This window comes from Protomyctophum parallelum (genome assembly GCF_964188405.1).
Source record: "Protomyctophum parallelum genome assembly, chromosome: 12".
Taxonomy (NCBI): domain Eukaryota; kingdom Metazoa; phylum Chordata; class Actinopteri; order Myctophiformes; family Myctophidae; genus Protomyctophum; species Protomyctophum parallelum.
In genome coordinates, this window is record NC_139712.1 from 37,253,309 (window position 1) to 37,273,979 (window position 20,671).

Below are 20,671 nucleotides of genomic sequence, written 5' to 3' on the forward strand. Positions count from 1 at the left end.
GATCAGCTATTTTCTCCCCACAATACGGATGTTGCTGGTGTTTAAGTGGTTAATGGGTGAGACAGGTACAGCTACAGTACAAAGAGAGGAGGAGGAGAGAGAAGTCCACACCTATAAACCAGAGCTGCCAGCCATGCAGGTCCATCTCAGGTTACCCAAGGAAGTAAATAATAAGGAAACACCACAGACATATCCAAGTGTACTGACAGACTTGCATATAGGCTTATTAGGCTACCATGACAGAAAACGCACTCCCACCATGACATTGATCTAGATAGTTTGTTACAGTTAAGTGCCAGACTGTGTTAAATGCGCTAGGCTGCTAGCCAATCCTCATACTGTCAATCTCAGAAGTCCATTGCAAAGGTGCAGCCTCGTGTCGCGGGCTAGACTGCCGAATCAAAGTCATGAGTAAATAGAGTAGCCTACTTGTCAAACCGGTGTAGCGGTGGGTGTGGACTGAGGGCACATAAGAGCACGATGGGTTGGCATTTGCTGCTGCATACTGTCTGGGTTGGCTCAGAGCTGGACTAACTGAAGTCCGCAGTTCACAAGTACTAGGCTATATCCTGAGACTGGGCAAAGAAGGCTACCATTTGATTACCAATAGTCAACATTGGACTTGGGTGTGTACCAGATCATTTTGGAGCGCAACAGGAGGAGACGGAGAGTTTAGCCGCCAACGCATGCTTACTTCTGACTGATCCATACAGAATGGAATCAAACGGCACAGCGGGAAAACATGGTGAGTCTTATCAGTGGCACCACTGGCACTGCAGACTGGAAATTAATGTCGCCACCAGAGAGATTTACCCATGAAGACAATTTAATCAAAGTTACACAACGACGTGCGTACTTTTGTTCCACAGCAGCAGCAGACCAGTGCGCAATACGCAGTTTACGCGCAGTAAAGCATGCAGTTTATTAATTGCTAATCAATTGTGTTATCTTATCCGCCTTATTTACAATATATTATAGTTCATATACTCCTCAAAATGTTTAGGAGGGTTTTGTGTGTGTGTGTGTGTGTGTGTGTGTGTGTGTGTGTGTGTGTGTGTGTGTGTGTGTGTGTGTGTGTGTGCGCGCGCGCGCGCGCGCTGCATCAGTGGCTTGTGGAATCAACATGAACAATAGCCTATGCAGCTGTCAAACTTGACTGCATACTAGTATTTGACTGCATATTAGTAACAGCATATTCAGCTTTTTTTTTTTGTAAAATAATAACAAAACATAGTCTTGACCATGCATTTCGACCTGGCAGAGACCATAACTTTTCCATATAGTCTATGATCACCTGAGCTAAATACAATTGTCAACAATAGCTGGTCATTGAAACATCAACATTTCTATTCTACAGGTAGGCTATGTTGTTAATGTAGGCTACTGTAAAAATCTGGGGGGGGAATTATCTCTGGTCCATAGTTCTAATGAATGTAACGGCAAGATGCAACGGCATTAGAGCTATGGACCAGAGCAGAGGGGAATCTGCTGCTACTTTTCAAAGAACAAATCCTAAACTGTAGCAATAGAATATATCATTGATTGTAGTTTCATACATAACCCTCCATGGGGTGGTGCTGTTGCACTTGCAATATCCATTGTTTGTGATGAAGAGACAGCCACACAGGTGCCTGCAGGCAGGTAAATCACATTTTAACCACTGCCTATAGCCCTAAGGCAGTGGTTAAATTGTGATTTATCTGTAGGCCTAGCTGGTCTACTTACAGCTTGTTTCTTCGGTGAATGTCTATTCTGTTAAATCCAAGCAGTGTTATTGACACCGAAACAGTTATGAGTCATCATAACTGCTTATGAGACGACTTTCTTCTTTGGCGTTAAATTAAATCCTTTCACAGTAGCAGGGTAGGATTAAAGATCTAAAAAACAGTTGTTGGCTGGCCGGGCATGGGCATAATGTTTGCTGCTGCGTGCTGCTGCTTGCATGACCTGGAGAGAGAACTTGGAAGTACTGTCTGTTACCCAAGTAGACACGCCCCACGAGGCGATCGGGAGAAACTACATACATACGAATTGTTCTCCAGAGGGAAAGCGGGCATAGAGACATCTTTCTGGCCGGGTATCACGAAATGTCGTGTCTGCATAAGCGTCCCAAGAGGACCAAATCAGAGGAACAGCTATTCCAAGAGCACGTGAGAAAAATTGCGCAGGAGAATGGGAAACGCTTAGGTGAGTTAAGTTAAGTTTCCAGGCAGGCGATCCAGACAGACTATACGTACCTGAGTTTTCTGCACGCACACTTGCGTGCCAGCGTGCGTGCACACTGCACAGACTCTCTGGCACAGACTGCCTTACTCGCAGATAGAGAAGATACCGATACCGATGTGCACGAGACATGCACTTTGGTATTTTTCTTTTGCACGAACAACTTCCCAGTTAATCTGAATAACGTTAACTTCTCCCCTACTAATTGCCTTTTGATCATAATGTAGGATCGGTACGCTATGCTACTGTAACTGCACCATGTGTTTTGTGCATCATTTGTCGTTGTTGGTTGTAAATAGTTGTGCTGCTACCTATGGACTCCTCCATAGTATGGAGGAGCCTTTGTATTGTAAAAGGCTGCTCATGTTGCCTGGAGCAGTGCATTCTTTGGGCCTGTGAGAACTGTGTAGTTGCCTGACTGACTCACGAGAGAGTGCCATTGAAATGAAAGCTATTTCATTCTTGTAAACAAATTGATCTTTGGTAATAGGACGTGGTGATGATAATCACATAAACATCTACACATGATGGAGCGTTTCGTCACGCAATGGTTCATTTGAGTATAGGCCTTTTTAATTAAGCAGAACTTGTTTTATACACACACACACACACACACACACACACACACACACACACACACACATACACACACACACACACACACACACACACACACACACACACACACACACACACACACCTGATTTTGAAGCATGTAGCCTTGATATTACACAGTTTAAGTTATAAAATAATAGTATTGACAGAAAATATAAGCTGCAGTCCTTTGTTGGTACTTGGTATAGAGTAGACAGAGTTGCCTATAGCAGTTTCTTTACATTTCTGTTCTTTAAAGTTTAAACAAACTAGAGCGGTGCCCACACTGCCCGTGGGGCCTCTACAGCGGTGCCTGTTGGGCACTGGCCTACCCAGATATTATGCGTTAGAGACTCTAGAGCGGTGCCCATTGGGCACTGGCCTACTTTGAACGATGCAAGTTGTAAATGAATGCCCAGATATTATGTCCATGTCCCTTTTATGCCCATATATGGAGTTTTTGTCAGGCATGCCCAAATATGGAGTCAGTCGTCAGAATGATGTCAGAACAGTTCTTTGTCAGGCATGCCCAAATATGGAGTCTGGCCCGGGCAGAGGCCTTTTGTGGCGGTTCTGGACAACCATGGGTCCGACCGACTCGACACCGGGCTCCCTCCCTGTGGGTGTGAGAAACACGTGTGTCAAATTTGAGTTGGTGGAGCGAACGGTTCTCAAGTTACGTGGATTACAGATAGACGTAAGACGTACAGAGACTTGGTGCATTTATAGTTATGTTATGTTACCCTTTGTTTTGGTTCTCTTGTCCTGATTGTTTTACACACACACACACACACAACACACACTGTAGGCTGGTGGCTGCAAGCCTTCTTCATGCTCAGGACATCTTTCTACTTATACCAGTTTAGGCTAAAGTATGCATGTTCCCACACGGTGAAGGACTTCTTTTAAGCTCATCTGCGGTGCATGAATTTCACATAATGTAATTAACAGAGTCAAACATGGGAGAGAGCTGTCCCTCAGTGCAAATTACTAAATGTGTCAATCTAATTTGTTAGCCACTGGCTCAGAGGCATTCAGTGGCCGTGCTACACAGTAAAACCAGGAGTGTATTTGTAAATTTGTACATTAGTCGACACTGCACTACAGGTACCTGAGTGCACTGCAGGTATCGGCGAGTATGCCAGTCTGTGCCAATGCGATACCACCCCATTTATGATATTTCATTAACAGTAATATTTGTAATGCTTCAGTTGATGATTACTAACTTGTAGCTGGCATTTAACAATGGCGATAATGTTTGAAAATGTAGGAAGGAAGGAAATTGTTTATGTTGATTATGATGGATATGATGGATATATGACGAGAAATGGTAAATGGTGCATTTATATAGCCTAGTGCTCCAAAGCGCTTTACATAGATTGTGCATTACATTACATTCACCCATTCATATCTGGCTGCTCTACTGGACACTCTACCCCTGAGCCAGAGCCACCCATACGGCAATAATGTAAAAAATAATACGATTATATAATGATTGTGACAGGCCTGTAAAATCAACAGGGTGACGCTCAGAACCTTTTCTCTTCCTTCAATGTCGTTGAAACTGATTACTAAGCATAAAGAGAGAAACAGGAAATCATCTGCTCCTTTCAAACACATGATGTGATTTGAAGAGGGGTCATGTTCCCAAAACATTTCCATGGTTGACATGTCATATTATTAACAACAAATAGAAGAGCACACACATCCAAACAATAAAGACGTAATCCAGGGAATCGAACCGCAAACATTTTGGTGATACAAAAACGCTCCTCTAACCCAGGGGTTTTCAACAGGTGGTCCCTGGAAGTATTTCATGTGGTCCTTGACCATGCATTTAGTAATGTAGGATTTGTTAAAAATGTCATCCCACTAGTTGAGAAGCAGAACTGAATGACCCAGTGACCTATAAGATGGCCGTCCATGTTTGGAGGTCAAAGAAAAATGTGGCCAAACTTGAGGAAATTCTTTGCTCAATAGTGAGCCATGAGAGGCTGGACTGCATATTTACAATACTAGTTCTTATAGAACAGCCCAGAACAAGTCTGGCTGCCCTATTTTGTGCAACCTATAATTTAGCTAGATTCATTTTAGACGTAGATGACCATACAGTTGAACAATAATCTACACAAAACGAATGATTTACAAACTTGACCCATGATGTCAGAATGAACATAAGATTGACACTTTCTTGTGACTGCATATCCCCACCCAACACAACAGTGGTCCCCAGGTTGATTCTAAGTCAGGGTGGTGGTCCCTGGTTCACAATCAGTTGAAAACCCCTGCTCTAACCAGTTTAGGCCACCGCTGCCTCAATTACTGAGTAAGAGCCAGCTGGCTCTTAATCACTAAAGAAAGTAAGTCAAACCGACACGTGACGTCGTCACATTTTTGGTTGTAACTAACAAACCCATTACCTTTGGAGCATATTCCAGTGCGCGTCTCTATCTACTGACACGTCATATTGCCTTTTCTGTCACATCGTTTTCTGCTTAAGAGCTTAAAGATGACACACTGTTTACTCCTGGTTACTGTAGAAAATAGCACAACACGCTGATAATGATAATCCTTTAACAGGGTTAAAGGGATTAAACTGATTTTGATGCTATATTAACCAATTTCGCTGGGGAGTCCCCTGGAACGCCCTCAAGGACCCCCTGGGGGTCCGCTGACCGCACTTTGAGAACCACTGGCTGGCAGGGCACTGAGTCAGGCACCCGGAACCAGTGGCAAGCAATCTGACACTATGACCCCTTTTCCACCAGTTGGGAACCGGTTCAGTTCAGAACCAATTTGTATAGTGCATGAGCCAGACCTCCAAAATTGGAACGTTAAAGGTATGCAAAGCCATACCTATATTAAATTGTTTATAGAATCAATATAAGTAAATTAATATATGATATTGATAACCCTTCCACAGTAGTAATGACGTGTAATTTCTAACTATACACTCACTAAACTGGACTAAAAATAGACAAAGGACGAAGAGTATTTCAGCATCAAAAACCTCAGACGATCGGAGGGGAAAACACGCAGGCAGAGAGATGAGCTGAAGTGTAGATGGATTGTATTTATTGCAGTAAGTCAGACAAAGACAGAGGGCTTCCCGCGGCCCTTGAGTTGAGCCGCGGAGCCCTAGAGCACACCTGACCGTACGGTCAGGCTGCCCCCACAAGCCTTCCTCAACATTGTATTTACAGACATATATATGCAGTTTTCCATCAAACAGAGGAGTTTCTGGGAGGGGTTTTAAACTTTAACATATCAACAGTGGCATAGAAATGCATACAGAGTGGCCTCTTCGTTGAAACAATAGTATGCTACCTTCCTATCACACCTGACCAGCCAAGGTACTTGACTATGCGTGATTGCCTTTAAACTTGCAGACAGACAGACTAGACAATCAACTTAGCACAGAATGTAGTTGATTATAGCATGCTATAGTACAGAATTATCGAGTCCATATACGACATTTCCCCCCTTGACCATCACTAGATGGTCACATAAAAATATGGAACAATAATTCTATTACACCCCCCTTGACCCAATCACATGACATACTAAACATAAGAAAAGAACAACAGAAAGTGACACTTTAAAAGCTCCCAAAAATAATTCCAGGCATATTCATGCATATATGAAAATTGACAATTGCACTTTACATTTTAGGATATACAGCTTGTCATAAATGATTTCTCTTTAGCCTCATTTAGCCCTGATAGTTGAATATTACCGCTTTCTTGATATTTAGGACGTCATAATATATACGTTTATATTGCTTTAAATTCTGCTCTACTAAGGCATGGTTGGTTACCTTAACAGGCCAGAGTCTAAGCTATAATAACGAAAAACTCTCTTCACGTCTTGAGGAAAACCTCTTTGATTCATAATAGGCTATACTTATGACTCAATTTATCTAATTATTTACTCCAATTTAAACCACTTTTCTGACAACTAGGTACTCTTTCAAACAATGCAAAAATGGAACATGATTTAGCACAATTAACTGACATTTAACCACACCACAACTTTGTCTCACCCCTGTGTTTCCATTTTCAAAACACACAAGTTTTTACAGACATGCTTAATAATCCCGTTTTATTTTGAAATTGGTCCCGTTGACGAAAGCCTCGATTTTGATAACAGCACGCTGCGATCTCATTATTCCAGTCTGTTTTAGCAGCCGGAGTAAATGCAGCATCTACGCTACTACTGTTAACTTATCTCACCTTTACAGGCTAAATTATCTCGATATTAACAGCAAAACCTTGCACGTCGTTGCACCTAACTGCCTTTTTCGTTGACTATTATTTGCACACAAAATTTCATACGAGAAAACAATAATTAGCTCTATTAATATCAAGACGAATTACCACTGACGCGTAAGTGGGAGGACCGCTCCCGTCCGTCTGACACAGCCACATACAATTGTTTCAATCGAGCTAAACATTATTTAATCATTTTCCAAGACCCCTATAGGCTCTTTAATCAACTTTTTAACTAATTTAACTTCGACAAAACATACATCAACACATGCCTACATTATATGTTGAATAAACTTACATTACACAAACGTTTTGAATACAGATAGATTGTTGAAACTCTTCCATCTGTTATAAATGAACTATTCTAGTGTCCTCTTCCATTGTCTCTTAACTTGCTTAATATCTATTATTCATTTGAGAAAAAATCAATCTACATTAAAAAAAAACGTCACTGCTCCAAAATGAAGCGATAAACCAATATCAATGCTACTTTTTCACCAAAGTTACTCTTAGTCCCACACGTATTACTACAGTGAATTAATAGACTCACCTATTTTGACTACCATTTTCACTTTGAATACTTTAGCCCACAATTCGACACAGAACTTATTCATACTGTATTTTAAATCCTTCTCAAATATAATTTCTCCCCTCTAAACATGTGACGTATGACGTACCTTTTTGTGGTCAAACTGAGAACTGCATCATGTTATGAAGAAAACCTTGTTGCTTTTTCCGCGCACTGCCACGTGTGTAATATTATCTTTTCCTAAATGGTGCCTAATTTGCATTTTTCAAATTTTAAGATTTGTAATACAATAAATCATTGTCTTTTTGCAAATAATCAACTGGGGAAGTTTCACAGTGATAACAATTTAATATATGGTATTGCACACTCAATTCATTCCAATTTTGGAGCTCTGGCTCATGGACTAAGAACCAAAAAGAACTGAACCGGTTCCCAACCGGTGGAAAAGGGGCCTATGACCATACTCCCAAAGTTCTCTTACCTCTTTCAATGTATTCCACTATTCTTGCCTAAATCCTTTTTTAAGTCTTTAGATCAGATGATTTCAGCATTTATTTGGGGGGGTAAACAGCCCAGAATTAAGAAATGTTCTACAGAAGAGCCGTGATGATGGGGGGTTAGCTCTACCCAATTTTACTTATTATTATTTGTCAGCCAATGTTCAGAAAATGGCCTACTGGTTCCACTCCCCTCTAACTGACTGGTGTGTACTGGAATTTAAATCATGCTACTCAATGTCTCTCCCAGTAGCACTCTACTCTAAATGACCCCTATCACCATCTAAATTTACCCAAAACCCAGTAGTGATTGCCACCATTAAGATTTGGTCACAGTTACGCTCCCACTTTAAATTTAAGGATGGCTCTATAAATTGTCCCATACATACTTGGCAATCACCTATTCCCTCCCTCTATGTCAGACTTAGCTTTCAAACAGTGGAAAGATAAGGTCTTGTCAAATTCTCAGATCTCTATGAGAGAAATGTATTCAGTAGTTTTGAGAAAATTCGTACCAAATATGATCTACCCCACAATAATCTTTTCCGATACTTTCAAGTTAGAGATTTTGTTAAAAATCAATTTCCCTCCTACCCTGAGAAACCAGCAAATAAACCATGGGGCAAAATACTGCATCCTGGGCAAAGGGGCCAAATTTCAGTGACTTACAAATCTCTTATGAGATTAAACATCCTCCCTATGGACAAAAATAGGAATAGGTGGGAGACCGAGCTGGGTGAAACATTTCTTGATGAATGGTGGGATGTGGCTATTGATCGAGTCAACAAATCAACATCATGTGCTAGACTAGGCCTCATTCAATTCAAAATCTTCCATAGACTTCATTACTGCAAATCTAAACTTGCTGCAATATATGCAGGGACTACAGATGAAACAGGGACTACAGATGAAATTTAGCTTCGGCTAACTCTGGCCCATTTACATTGATGTGAAAACTGACATGTTGATTAATGAGCTTTGTCCCTGTCAAATAAATAAATAAAATATCCTGGAATTGATGATAAATGTGATAGATGTGCTCTCTCACCAGCTAATCACACACACATGTTCTGGTCATGCCCCAAGCTGGTACATTATTGGACTAAAATATTTTAGATTTTGTCTGATATATTTGAGGCTCGTTTGGAGCCGTCACCCCATATCGCTATTTTTGGGGTACCATCAGATTTTGAACTTCTAACCCAGAAACAGTCTAATATGGTAGCATTTGCCACACTGATAGCAAGACGTAGAATATTGTTGGGATGGAAATCCCCAACTTCCCCTTCTATAGCTATGTGGCTTAAGGATATTATGGGATTTTTAAAATTGGAAAAAATAAAGTTTACAATTAGAGGTTATTTTCTAGCTGGCAACCATTTATTACCTACTTTGAGAATTTGAGAGTACTTCCGACAGACTAATTGAATCAATACTATGTGTGTTTTTTGCTTTCTCATAATGATAGAACTGTGTAAAGAGGGTGATGTATGACAACGTTCCGAACACAATCTTTTCCAACATAACTTGTAACTGATTATCTTTTGAACTCGAATGACCCAACTCATAATTGTATTTATTTTGTTTTATTTTATTTTGTTATTTATATTGTTTTTGTTATCTGTGCTTAAAGTATTATTTTTGTATCCTACTGTTTATATCATATGTCTGTATGTATGTTTGTTTTTGTATGTCTGTACTCAATTATTAATGTTATGTCTGTACTCAATTATTAATGTTATTTTGTTATATTGTTTTAATGATGACGATAACTGGGGGGAGGGATGGGGTGAGGGAGAAAAAAAAACGGTATGTTCAAACTGTACTAAATTGTTGAAACCTATTACCAATAAACATATATTAAAAAAAAGGGGCCTATGGGAGACAAGAGCCAACCCAGGGCAAAGCCAGGAGAGGCAAGAAGTGCACCACCTATATGTAGAAGCACTGCGGTGCAAGAGCTATCAACGCTGTAGAGCTCAAGACCCTGATGTTAGATAGGAGTGTGGAAGGCAGCAATTCAGGAGTCCCGAGTTGGTGTTGTTGGCTAGACCACACTCTCACATCCCATGAGAACCACAGAGTTACGTGATGAAGCATTTGCATAGTGACGTGCACGTTACCACGCTGCACGGAGGGAATTCAGGCCCCATACCAAAACCCAGATTTTTGCAGAGGCGGCGGTGAATGCTTTGTTCAGTCCTCCTCCTCGCTGCCGGCCAGAGAAACATAAACAACCTCTGTGAGTCCGTGGCAAGACCTTGTAAAAATGTCTGTAATGTTGTGGCACTGCCCACACCCGTGACATGGTCAGGCATAACAGAAATGTAGTGGACACACTGCACTGGGTACTCTGTTGTTTACAGACTCAAATCTTCTTACTGAGCAGCCCTGCCTAACTTAGTATTCTCACTTGAGTGGCGGAGAGGAAAATATTTAGCACGACTCCCAAGTGTTTTGTGCTAAATTCACTGGCTAGGTTTTGCTCATGACTGAGCCCTGCCCTTGTCTGACTCAAAGTTCCATTCAGCTGTGAACACACACACACACACACACACACACTTCACCAGGTCAGGTTGTGGCCTCCTGGTGGCGCTATAATAGGCAAATGTGAAAGGGGTGCCATTTCTTCTTACGCCTTGGATAGCAATTGGATGATTTGAGGCATTTTGTTTCAAAAATGTGGTTTGCAAAAATCCACCTATTGGTGGCGCTATAACAGGCCAATGTGAAAAGGGTGGGCTGTATTCCTCAGCCTAGTAGGAAAGTCCATGAAAGATTTCACTTAAATTGCACGCTGCGTTCATGATTTGAGGCTCTTTGTTCAAAACGGGCCAATTCTGCAAACTTTGAAAGCCAATGTTATTAGGATGGAATATGAAATATCGGACAGATCTGTCTTATACACATGACTATAGAGCGTCGCAGTCCCGCCCCCTACCAGGGCCCAGGAAATGATTCTCCGTTCATTGTCCTCAGACATTTCAAAAAGTTTTTATTTAAAGATGTTTACGCCGCAGACAAAGCCAACTCTTGTCATGACAAATCATGACGACAAACACACTTTCTTGGGCCAAACAAATAATTAGAAAGAAGAAAAAAACGGCAGGTTACAACACTTTTTGTTGTTTTTCTTCTTTGTAATTATTAGTTTGGTCCAAAATATTGTGTTTGTTCTCATGATTTGTCACGACAAGAGTTGGCTTTGTCTGCGGCGTAACAGTCTTTAAATAAATACCTTTTGAAATGTCTATGGGAAAAATGCATTGGGATTCATTTCCTGGGCCTGGCGTCGTCATGAAAGGGGGCGGGACTGCGACGCTCTATAGAGATACTGTGTAACTGGTTTGCGGGATTTTTGGACAGAATCTGGAGGAGTAATATCAACGGTGCCGGAGATTAGCTGGTAACGGACGGACAGACAGACGGACGGACAGACAGACAGACAGACGCACACACACTGAGGCTTCGTAAACACATCAGACAAACATGCTCTGTGCTGTCCGTGTTTCATGGCCGCCTCAATGCTTTTCCAATGGAAGTCACGTGGTTTAACCAAACAGTTGTGTGTGATGGGGGGAGGGGGGGCAATCAAACACAAGTGTTTGGTCAAACCACGTGACTTCCATTGGAAAAGCATTGGGGCGGCCCTGAAACACAGCACAGTTGTTCTTTATGTGTGTATGAAGCCACACACACGCGCGCACACACACACACACACACACACCCGGACGGAGTGCAAAACATATCCTTGCCTTGGCCCTTCGGCCTGGTGGAGACAATAAAAGTAGCTTTATCACAGTATGGGAAGGGCCAGCCGACAGTAAAGTGCCCTTTGAGATCATGGTGACTTCATACAAAGTGGTTGGTGAGATATGAATCATCCTTCCAGCATATGTACTGTATCACACCCTGCTATCGCACCATGATCAAATTGCACCACCTGAATGATAATCATGTCACCCTGCTACACAGGCTGTACATCAGTGGTTCTCAAACCACTGGCAAATGAATGTGTGTGTGGCCGTGGAGTGGACCCCCATCTGGAAATATGTTTGTGGCAGGGGCCCCATACAGGATTTCTGTTAAAATGTTTACAAAATATCTCCATTTTGTCATGTTTTGTAGATCAAGCAGCTCTACAAGCTCACAAGCTACCCCACTCTGAGAACCATTGCTGTACATTATACAGAATATCTAAAGCCAAGACAAGAATAACTGCTAAGAATAGCATTTCACCATTCTTCAACCATATCTCCACACATCTGATACTCACTATAGAATGGTGCCATTTTATTTTTGGGCCTGCTTCCTCTGTACCTCAGAGATGGGTTGTGCGAGGTAAAAAAACGCCTGACGAGTGACGGCCTTCGTCAGGTGTACTGAACAATGCGTAATTACTAATTAGGCAGGTATATAAATGGAATAGTGGGCAGAGCTCAGCTCACATCAGTCCATGAATGGAACTGATCACAGATCAGACTGGGATCTGCCCACTATTCCCATTATGTATCTGCCTTTTTACACACTGTTCAGTACACCTGACACCTGACAAAGGCCGTAGGCCAAATGACTGTGCGGACCTTCTCTTCCTTTACAGTGTATCCATTTTTGATCCAGCACCGTTGAAATGTTGGGATGTGCGTGCCGTGCAGGCGTGCACCTCCTGACCGCTTGAGAATTTACCTATGGGCGATGATGTCACGGGCCGATTGGCGGAGATGTAAAATCTGACCACTGACTGACCAGTGATACCAGTAAAAAATATATATATAATATATATTACAAATTGAGAGCTTGTATGATAATTTGACGCCATGTACATTGTATGATCACCAATAATGACAAAAATGCCCAAAAGTATGATTATTTCGCCATTTCACAATTAAGCGAATTAATTCACTAAATTCCCTTGCTGCCGATTCAGGATCCGGTTTGGCTTTTCATAACACGGATTGAGAAAAGCTATGTGATTGTATATCTTATCTACTTGGGAGGCATTAAAAAGACAGGTTGTCTCTCCTTCTCCCCCCTTATGTGACATACAGTACACAGACTGATGTGTCAGAAAGGCCATAAACATAATGAATGACTCCTCTCACCTCTTTGATCTCCTGCCACCTGGTAAGAGGTTCAGGAACTGAACAGTTTCTTTCTCATCAGAACCCTGAACATTCACTATATACTGTCCCCAAATAAACATCTTGAGATGAACAGCTATTGCACTTTGAATGCATCAGCATATTTGTTTTTGCCAATGTCTGTTCTCGCTCTGTTTTTTTTTAAATATATATATTTTTTATCCCACGATTTTGTAACCCATTTTTCACCCCTGTGTCAATCATCTAATGTGATCCTGGGCTCTACACACCCTCCACCAACCTAGTCCCCAGACATTGCTGGAAACTATATAGTGCCCACAGCCCACCTATCACCAATTCACCATCCCATTTTAGTTGCCAAACCAATGGGTTCTCTTGTAATTTACTTTTGTTCTCACTTGCAACCTTATTATAATGCAAGGTGCATAATGGACTACTGAAGGCTACATGCCTATAAGTGTCTTCCTCTGGGGTTTTTTACTTTAACACAGGGGTTTTCAACTGATTGTGACCCAGGGACCACCACCTTGACTAAGAATCAACATGGGGACCACTGTTGTGTTGTAATGGGATATGGGCTAGGATTAGTGCTTTCGTAACACTTGCTATGGAATACCGTTTCTCAAACGATGGTCCACGGACTTAACTGATACAGTACAGTACTGACACATGTGGCCCTACTGTATATCTTGGGCGTGCCTTAACCTTTATCCCTAAACTATTTTGCCACATTTTACTACCGTATCTTGAAAAGTATTTTAAAATAGTTCAACTAGCTGATCCACATCCACACACTATGATCTTGTAGATCGGCTATTTTAACTATTTTAATAATAGTAATATATATTATATATATATACATATAGTAAAACATTTCAAATACGCGCAAGATATAGCACATGATGACATGATTCTATGGGCACATTTCCTAATCAGGCGAGCTTCACCACTTCACCCTTCTTGAGATTCTATTTCCCTTTTCTGTGGAATTTCTTAACCTCAGACTTCCCAGTAATTCTGACAACATTGACACACTTCCACGGAACAAGTGCACAGACGGATTAGTTCACTGTTCCGTGGCTACATTACTAAATGCATGGTCAGGGACCACACGCAATACTTTCACGGACCACCTGTTGAAAACCCCTGCTTTAACCCATTCTGACCTGAGATCAGATTCATACGAGGTTTCCGCTGGACACACACTGGTCTGATTAACCCATTCTGACCTGAGATCAGATTCTAAAAATGTCAGTCGTTGTTCGATTTTTCTAAAAATAGCAGACCTACAAGCTCATATCGCGCCACTCATATCGCGCTAACACCAAAATGGGTGCCCGTTCAGAATGGGTTAACACACTGTTGCTATGCACCAAGTGGCTGTAAAGTCAAGCCCTACAGTAAATTTCAATATGAGTATTTATTGATTGGCCAGACTAGCAATATAATACAACATAACTTCTAAAGCTGCTTCTATAAAATGAAGCATGGATTGACACACATTCGGTAAAGGTAACTTTGGGAAAACATATTGGCATGGCGCTGTGCCATGCTTGAAATAAATCACGCCATGCTTAGCTGCAAACAGAAAAGGGGGGCTAGTAATTTAATCATGGTGTGTGTGATATGAAATGTCCAGTACCTCCCCAGTGTCTTCAGAGTGCCTCCCCAGTGTCCCCCCCAGTGCCTCCCCATGCATTGCCTACCCAGTGTCCCCCCCCCCCCCCCCCCCAGTGCCTCCCCAGTATCTCCAATAGCAATACAAGAGGAATAATACAAATTAATCTTAATTTATTAATCAATCAATTAATCAACATTTTCGGCACGCATGACCTTCTGGCCGCACGCCGGAAGGTCCCCCCCCCCCCGTGCCCAGCACCATGCCAAAGCTTTTTCCTGCAGGAAGCACTGATGTGGTGTGCGCTGCGCGCGCGCCATGGTTTTTATTTATTATTTGATTCATTTTTATTTTACACCAACTTTTATCGCCGTCTAGGACAGGGACAGGGGCAAATGTGGGGGGTTCGCCACATTGTTTGAAAATTGGTCTGACATTTTTCAGTCTTGGGATTTCTTTTGGCTTTAACCCCTGAGTCAGTCACTTAAAGGCCTCAGGTTCGCCTCACGACGTTATCCCGGCTCGCCTCTTTAAAGAGGTTTTCCCCAGCGTAGCTCACACGGTCCTGAAAATAAAATAAAAAATAAATAGCAGTCTCTCTCTTCTGGTCTTGTTCCCACGTGTTTTAAACATGCTGTAGTGCAACCACTGCTTAAGAAGCCAGGCCTCGACCCCACTGTGTTGGCTCATTTTCGGCCCATATCTAAATTGCCGTTTATCTCTAAGATACTAGAAAAGGTTGTCTATGCCCAGCTACAGTCTTTCCTAGAGGAGCATAAGATCCCTGAGGTCTTCCAGTCTTGCTTCAAAACCCGGCATAGTACAGAGTCTGCACTAGTTAGGGTATTTAACGACATCCTCATAGCTAATGATGGCGACTATGTCATTCTTGTCCTGCTGGACCTGACGGCTGCGTTCGACACAGTCGACCACAACGTCCTGCTCTGGCGCTTGCAGCACCTAGTGGGTATCTGTGGAACTGCGCTAGGGTGGTTCAGGTCCTACCTGACGGGCAGAACCATGTCCGTCAGCGCTGCTGGCTCAGAATCCTCCCCGGCGCCGTTGTCGTATGGTGTTCCACAGGGCTCTATTTTAGCCGCAGTGCTCTTCTCCTTATATCTCCTGCCGCTAGGGTCCATCCTCAGAAAACATGGCATTTTGTTCCATTTCTATGCTGATGACAGTCAGATCTATGTTCCCCTAAAGAAGAAAGACGCTGATCCTAAAGCTTTTCTCTCTTGCCTGGATGACATTAAAGCCTGGATGGCCCTAAGCTTTCTAAGCTTCAATGATAAGAAAACTGAGGTGGTGGTGTTTGCCCCAAATGGTTCTGGTAACCCCCCTCCCTTTGATCTAGGCCCCCTGGCACAGTTTGTGAAGCCAACAGTCTCCAACCTAGGTTTTAAAATGGACAACGACTTTAAGCTAGATCGCCAAATTAGCTCAGTGGTGAAGTCTAGCTTTTTTCATTTGCGACAACTGGCAAAGGTAAAACCCTTTTTAACCACTCTGCACCTTGAGACAGTAATCCATGCCTTTATTACATCTCGGCTGGATTACTGTAACGCCCTCTACCTTGGAGCCAGTCAGTCTTCCCTTGCTCGGCTCCAGTTAATTCAGAACGCGGCTGCCCGACTACTAACTGGCACGCGTAAGAGAGAGCATATAACTCCCATCCTCGCCTCTCTCCACTGGCTGCCAGTGAACTTTAGAATCCAGTTCAAGGTTCTGCTTTTTACTTTTAAAGCTTTAAGTGGTCTCGCCCCTCCATACCTCTCTGAGCTCCTCCACCCCTACTCTCCCGCCCGCTCCCTCAGGTCAGCTGACCTGATGTTGCTAGAGGTCCCGAGGGCGAAGTGGAAGCTTAGAGGGGACAGAGCTTTTTCAATCGCTGCCCCCAAGCTCTGGAACGACCTTCCCCTGCAACTTAGGCAGCCCCCCCCCCTGGCCATTTTTAAAACCTCACTGAAAACGCACTTTTATTCTTTGGCTTTTAACACAGCATGAGACCTCTGTTCCTGAACTTGTTTCCCCCCCTCCTTTTCTTGTTTTGTGTGTTGTCTTTGTATTCTGTGTTTTTAGTCCTGTAGTACTGTACAGCACTTTGTGGCAGCTATGGTTGTTTTAAATGTGCTATATAAATAAAGTTGAGTTGAGTTGAGTGTCCCGAGCGGGAATCGAACCCAGGACCTTCTAGCTGTGAGGCGACAGCACTACCAACTGTGCCACCGTGCCACTCTCTCTGGTTTATAACGTTTTTAAATGGCTTTGCCTCTTTTTAATGTGTCTGTCCATGGGAACTAGCCCAGCTGCTGTGTTATTTTTCAGCAGACTGAGTGAAGGAACATGTCTAGTTTATACACAACGCATTATGCTGCTACTGTATCCTCTTTGACCACAACAAACGCTGGGTTATCAGAAAATTACTGATCCCGGTCCATCATACAACAAACTCTGGGTTATCAGAGGTTTACTACCCCGGTTCATCATACAACAAACGGGTTATCAGAGGTTTACTACCCCGGTCCATCGTGTCTGATACACTCTGAGGTTGAAGTTGAACTCCTCACACACCAGCATTGCTTTCGCTACTACAAATAGTGATACAGGATAAAAGACATTGATAAATCATATCGTAATTATACACGGATGACTTATACATCCTTATACAAGGGCCCCCACACGGAGTTGCAACACTCAGTTCACACGGGTGTGATTTTGTTTTGGACAAATTGGGCTAGCCAATTTCACATTGAGGTTCCCAGCTGTCCCTAGTACCTGTCCTGTGGAGTATATATACGGTATACCAAGCATGTGAAAGAAGTGTTCCTCTGTGTCTGGCGGATAATCAAAGAATAGAACGATTCTGATCAACGTGCTAAAAAACGGTAAAAAAAAAACAGGTAATAGCAGACTATTGCTCAGTGGGATAGGGATACCTAAGGAAATACAAAAATACTTTATTTTACATGACCGGTTGTGATTTGATTTTGTACTTACACTCCTCCCGCCTCTACTACAGTAGTCCCCAAACGTTCAACTTAGAAACCGCCATAACTGAGTGTGTGCAAATGGAACCTTGTTCCATTTGCACACTCAAAGTTACAGATCTGTAAGGGTATATCTGGGACCCCCAAGGACCCCTGTTGGTCCCTGGACCCTACTTTGAGAACCAGTGCTCTACTGTATCCATTAACCTCTGTCCTCTCTGAGTCTCGAGCAAACGCTGGAGGCCCTGTAGAATAGATTAATAAGCCAAGCAACAAGGCCTCTGTTTCACCCGGTTATACTTTGTGTGAACCCTCAGGTCTGGAAGGCGATGCAGATCTCCAGTTTCTGCTGGTGGGTGGGGAGCTGGTCAAGATCCGCACCAACTCCTGGAAGAAGAACCGCTTCTACAAACTGCAGGAGGACTGCAAGACCATGTGGCACGAGTCCCACAAAACCTTCAAGAGCAACCAGACCTGTGAGTGTCACGCACGGTACAGCCAGTCACAGCCAATTAATTTCATTCATTATTTTCCAGTAGCTGACACCCAACTTTGTGTAAACAACATATTCATATTCCAGATTAGGTAGGTACAGTTCAAGTGTAATAGTGCAAGAAAAGGATGGAGAGGGGAGAGGAAGACCCTACTACTGCATTTTAGCCTTTTAGCTTTGTAATCCTTGTGTCTAGCTTTGTGGCCTCTTCGATGCTTTACGGTTTTCCGTTTAAGATGAACTGTCCCCAGAGGGGCCAGCAACAATGGATTCTCTTGCTTCTCAACACACCCCTTAACCTTAACCCCGCCAATAATCAAGAGTTTTTGGGTGGACGTGTAATGGAAACAAAAGCAATTCACAGATAGTGAGGCCAAAGTCAAAGTGGAAAATATCGGCGTGAACTCCAGCTAGCCTGCCACACACACATACATACAGTACACACTAGGGAAGATCTTCCCTATCAGGAGACAGACCGTTTATCTCCTGCGGGCCATGGTGCAGCTGTATCCCCACCAAGCCACAAAATAATGCTGCTGCCACTACAGGGGTATATCCTCAATCCAGCAGCAGTTTGTAGAAATGTATTGAACCCATTAAAAATCGGTGTCATTTTAGATTTGTAGCGTTGGCTATTCAAAAACAGCAGATCTACAAGTATGCAACATCTGCTATTTTTTTCTTCTTCTTTTACATACATCTTCTCTTCTGGGGTGGTGGCCAGCATTTGTAGAATGAGCCTGAGGTCTGAATGGGTTAAAGGTGCTCTGTTTGTCTGTACACAGTAGCTCTATGTACCGATAGAAAGGGTGTCGGTGCAGATAGTGTAGGGGTGCACAACATACAATTAGTAGTCCTTTGTGTGGTTATAATCCACAAATGCTTCTCCCGTCACAGCAGCTCACTAAATTCTTGCTGCCATGTTTCCACATTGTTGTACTTCACCGGTTCAACCAGCACAAATTGGGTGTATGTTTTTTGTCATAAGTGATGTTTTCAAACTCTCCTAATGATTTGAATCTGTGGGAAGTATTCATCTCGCTACAGTGAGCTTTGTCGATAGAAAGTAATACTGTAGCTCAGGTTCCACCTTATTGTTTTGTGTGCAGTGGTGGGTGCACAGTGTCTTCTCTAGGGAGGAGGGAGGCAAGACACACTCTGTCACATTATTCTCCCACACACAGAGCTGTATAGTGGAATGAAAACAGCTGTGGCCTGGCTGTGTGAATAGACATCGGTCAGTGCTGTTGTTTACTGCTGACAGACATGTTATGTTGGGGTTTGGGATGGGACGGGGTCGGACAGAGGGAGGAAACCGAACAGTGGCGATTTCATTGGCATTTCCTCGATGAAGGAGGTCAGCTGCCCATTTTATTGTCTTCCTGTGGGCTTGAAATTGTGGCTTTCAAGTGCGTCGGCAATGAGGTAGAGTTTAGAGAATCTGGCGGCACTTGTTATTTTGCAAACGCAATCTGTTGTGTTCCTACGCTGCCGTGTTTACTTCAGCCAAAGTAACCTAAGCATGCCCTAAAAACCCACTGGCTTGAGACACGCCACGGAATTACACACAGAATATCATCTTTAATTAATGCAAAGTAACCTAAGCATGTCCTAAAAACCCACTGGGTTGACACACGGAACGCACAGAATATCATCTTTAATTAATCCAATCCATTCTAAACTAAAACAAATGACAGCAAAAGGAGACACTTCACTACATGTCATGGGCAGCAGGGCAGTATAATTAACCCCACTAGAGGCACTCACTCACTGCACACAGCATTCAAATCTTTATCAAGAAGACCATGGCGTTTATTATTGGTCTGTTTTTGTTTTCAAATGCCAGCTGGTGTTCAGGGTATGCTGGACATTCACTTGTATACACAGACATGGGCGTGCACACACAAACATAAAAGACATGAGTGTGTGTGTGCGCCTATGGGTCACATGAGATAGGCCTTATGTCCCAGACACTGTCCAACTCTCTGTACTGTTGAAGCCACTCACATCTCTAATGACACACACCTCCCTTGTAATTCACTTTTTTGCTTGGGTCAGATTCAAGTCGTTCCGTTTGACCTGTGATTACAGTGATTTACTGTAAGTGGTTTCCACTTACAGTAATTCTATTGGTCATCCTTTAGCTCAGTGGTTCTCAACCTTTTCTGGCCGTGATCCCCCGAAATAATCACATTTATACAACAGGTCGTTTTGAGGAAGCAATCTGGTTGGTTGAAACAGTATAGGAACACCTAATCAAAACAAAGAAATCAGCTGCTCTGAGTCTGTTCTCCCAAAGACTGGGTTGCTAGGCTAGCGTGTTTCTTGGGACATTTGTGGTCGTAGTGGCTGCTAAT

The 20,671-nt window shown here is 42.8% G+C and overlaps 1 protein-coding gene across 3 annotated transcripts in view; it reads left to right on the forward strand.

The window, feature by feature from the left end:
- Window positions 1-410: 410 nt before the first annotated feature.
- Window positions 411-20,671, forward strand: part of plcd1a (phospholipase C, delta 1a) — a 36,008-nt gene continuing 15,747 nt past the window's right edge. Inside the window, exons 1-3 of one of the 3 annotated variants that reach the window (XM_083778441.1) lie at window positions 2,156-2,187; window positions 13,160-13,235; window positions 18,139-18,297. In XM_083778441.1, the coding sequence (XP_083634567.1) occupies window positions 13,196-13,235; window positions 18,139-18,297 (199 nt within the window). In that variant the 5' untranslated portion in view covers window positions 2,156-2,187; window positions 13,160-13,195. Of the gene's footprint in view, window positions 746-2,014; window positions 2,188-13,159; window positions 13,236-18,138; window positions 18,298-20,671 lie in introns of those variants that run through there. The other 2 variants (XM_083778442.1, XM_083778440.1) reach the window with 2 other exon arrangements.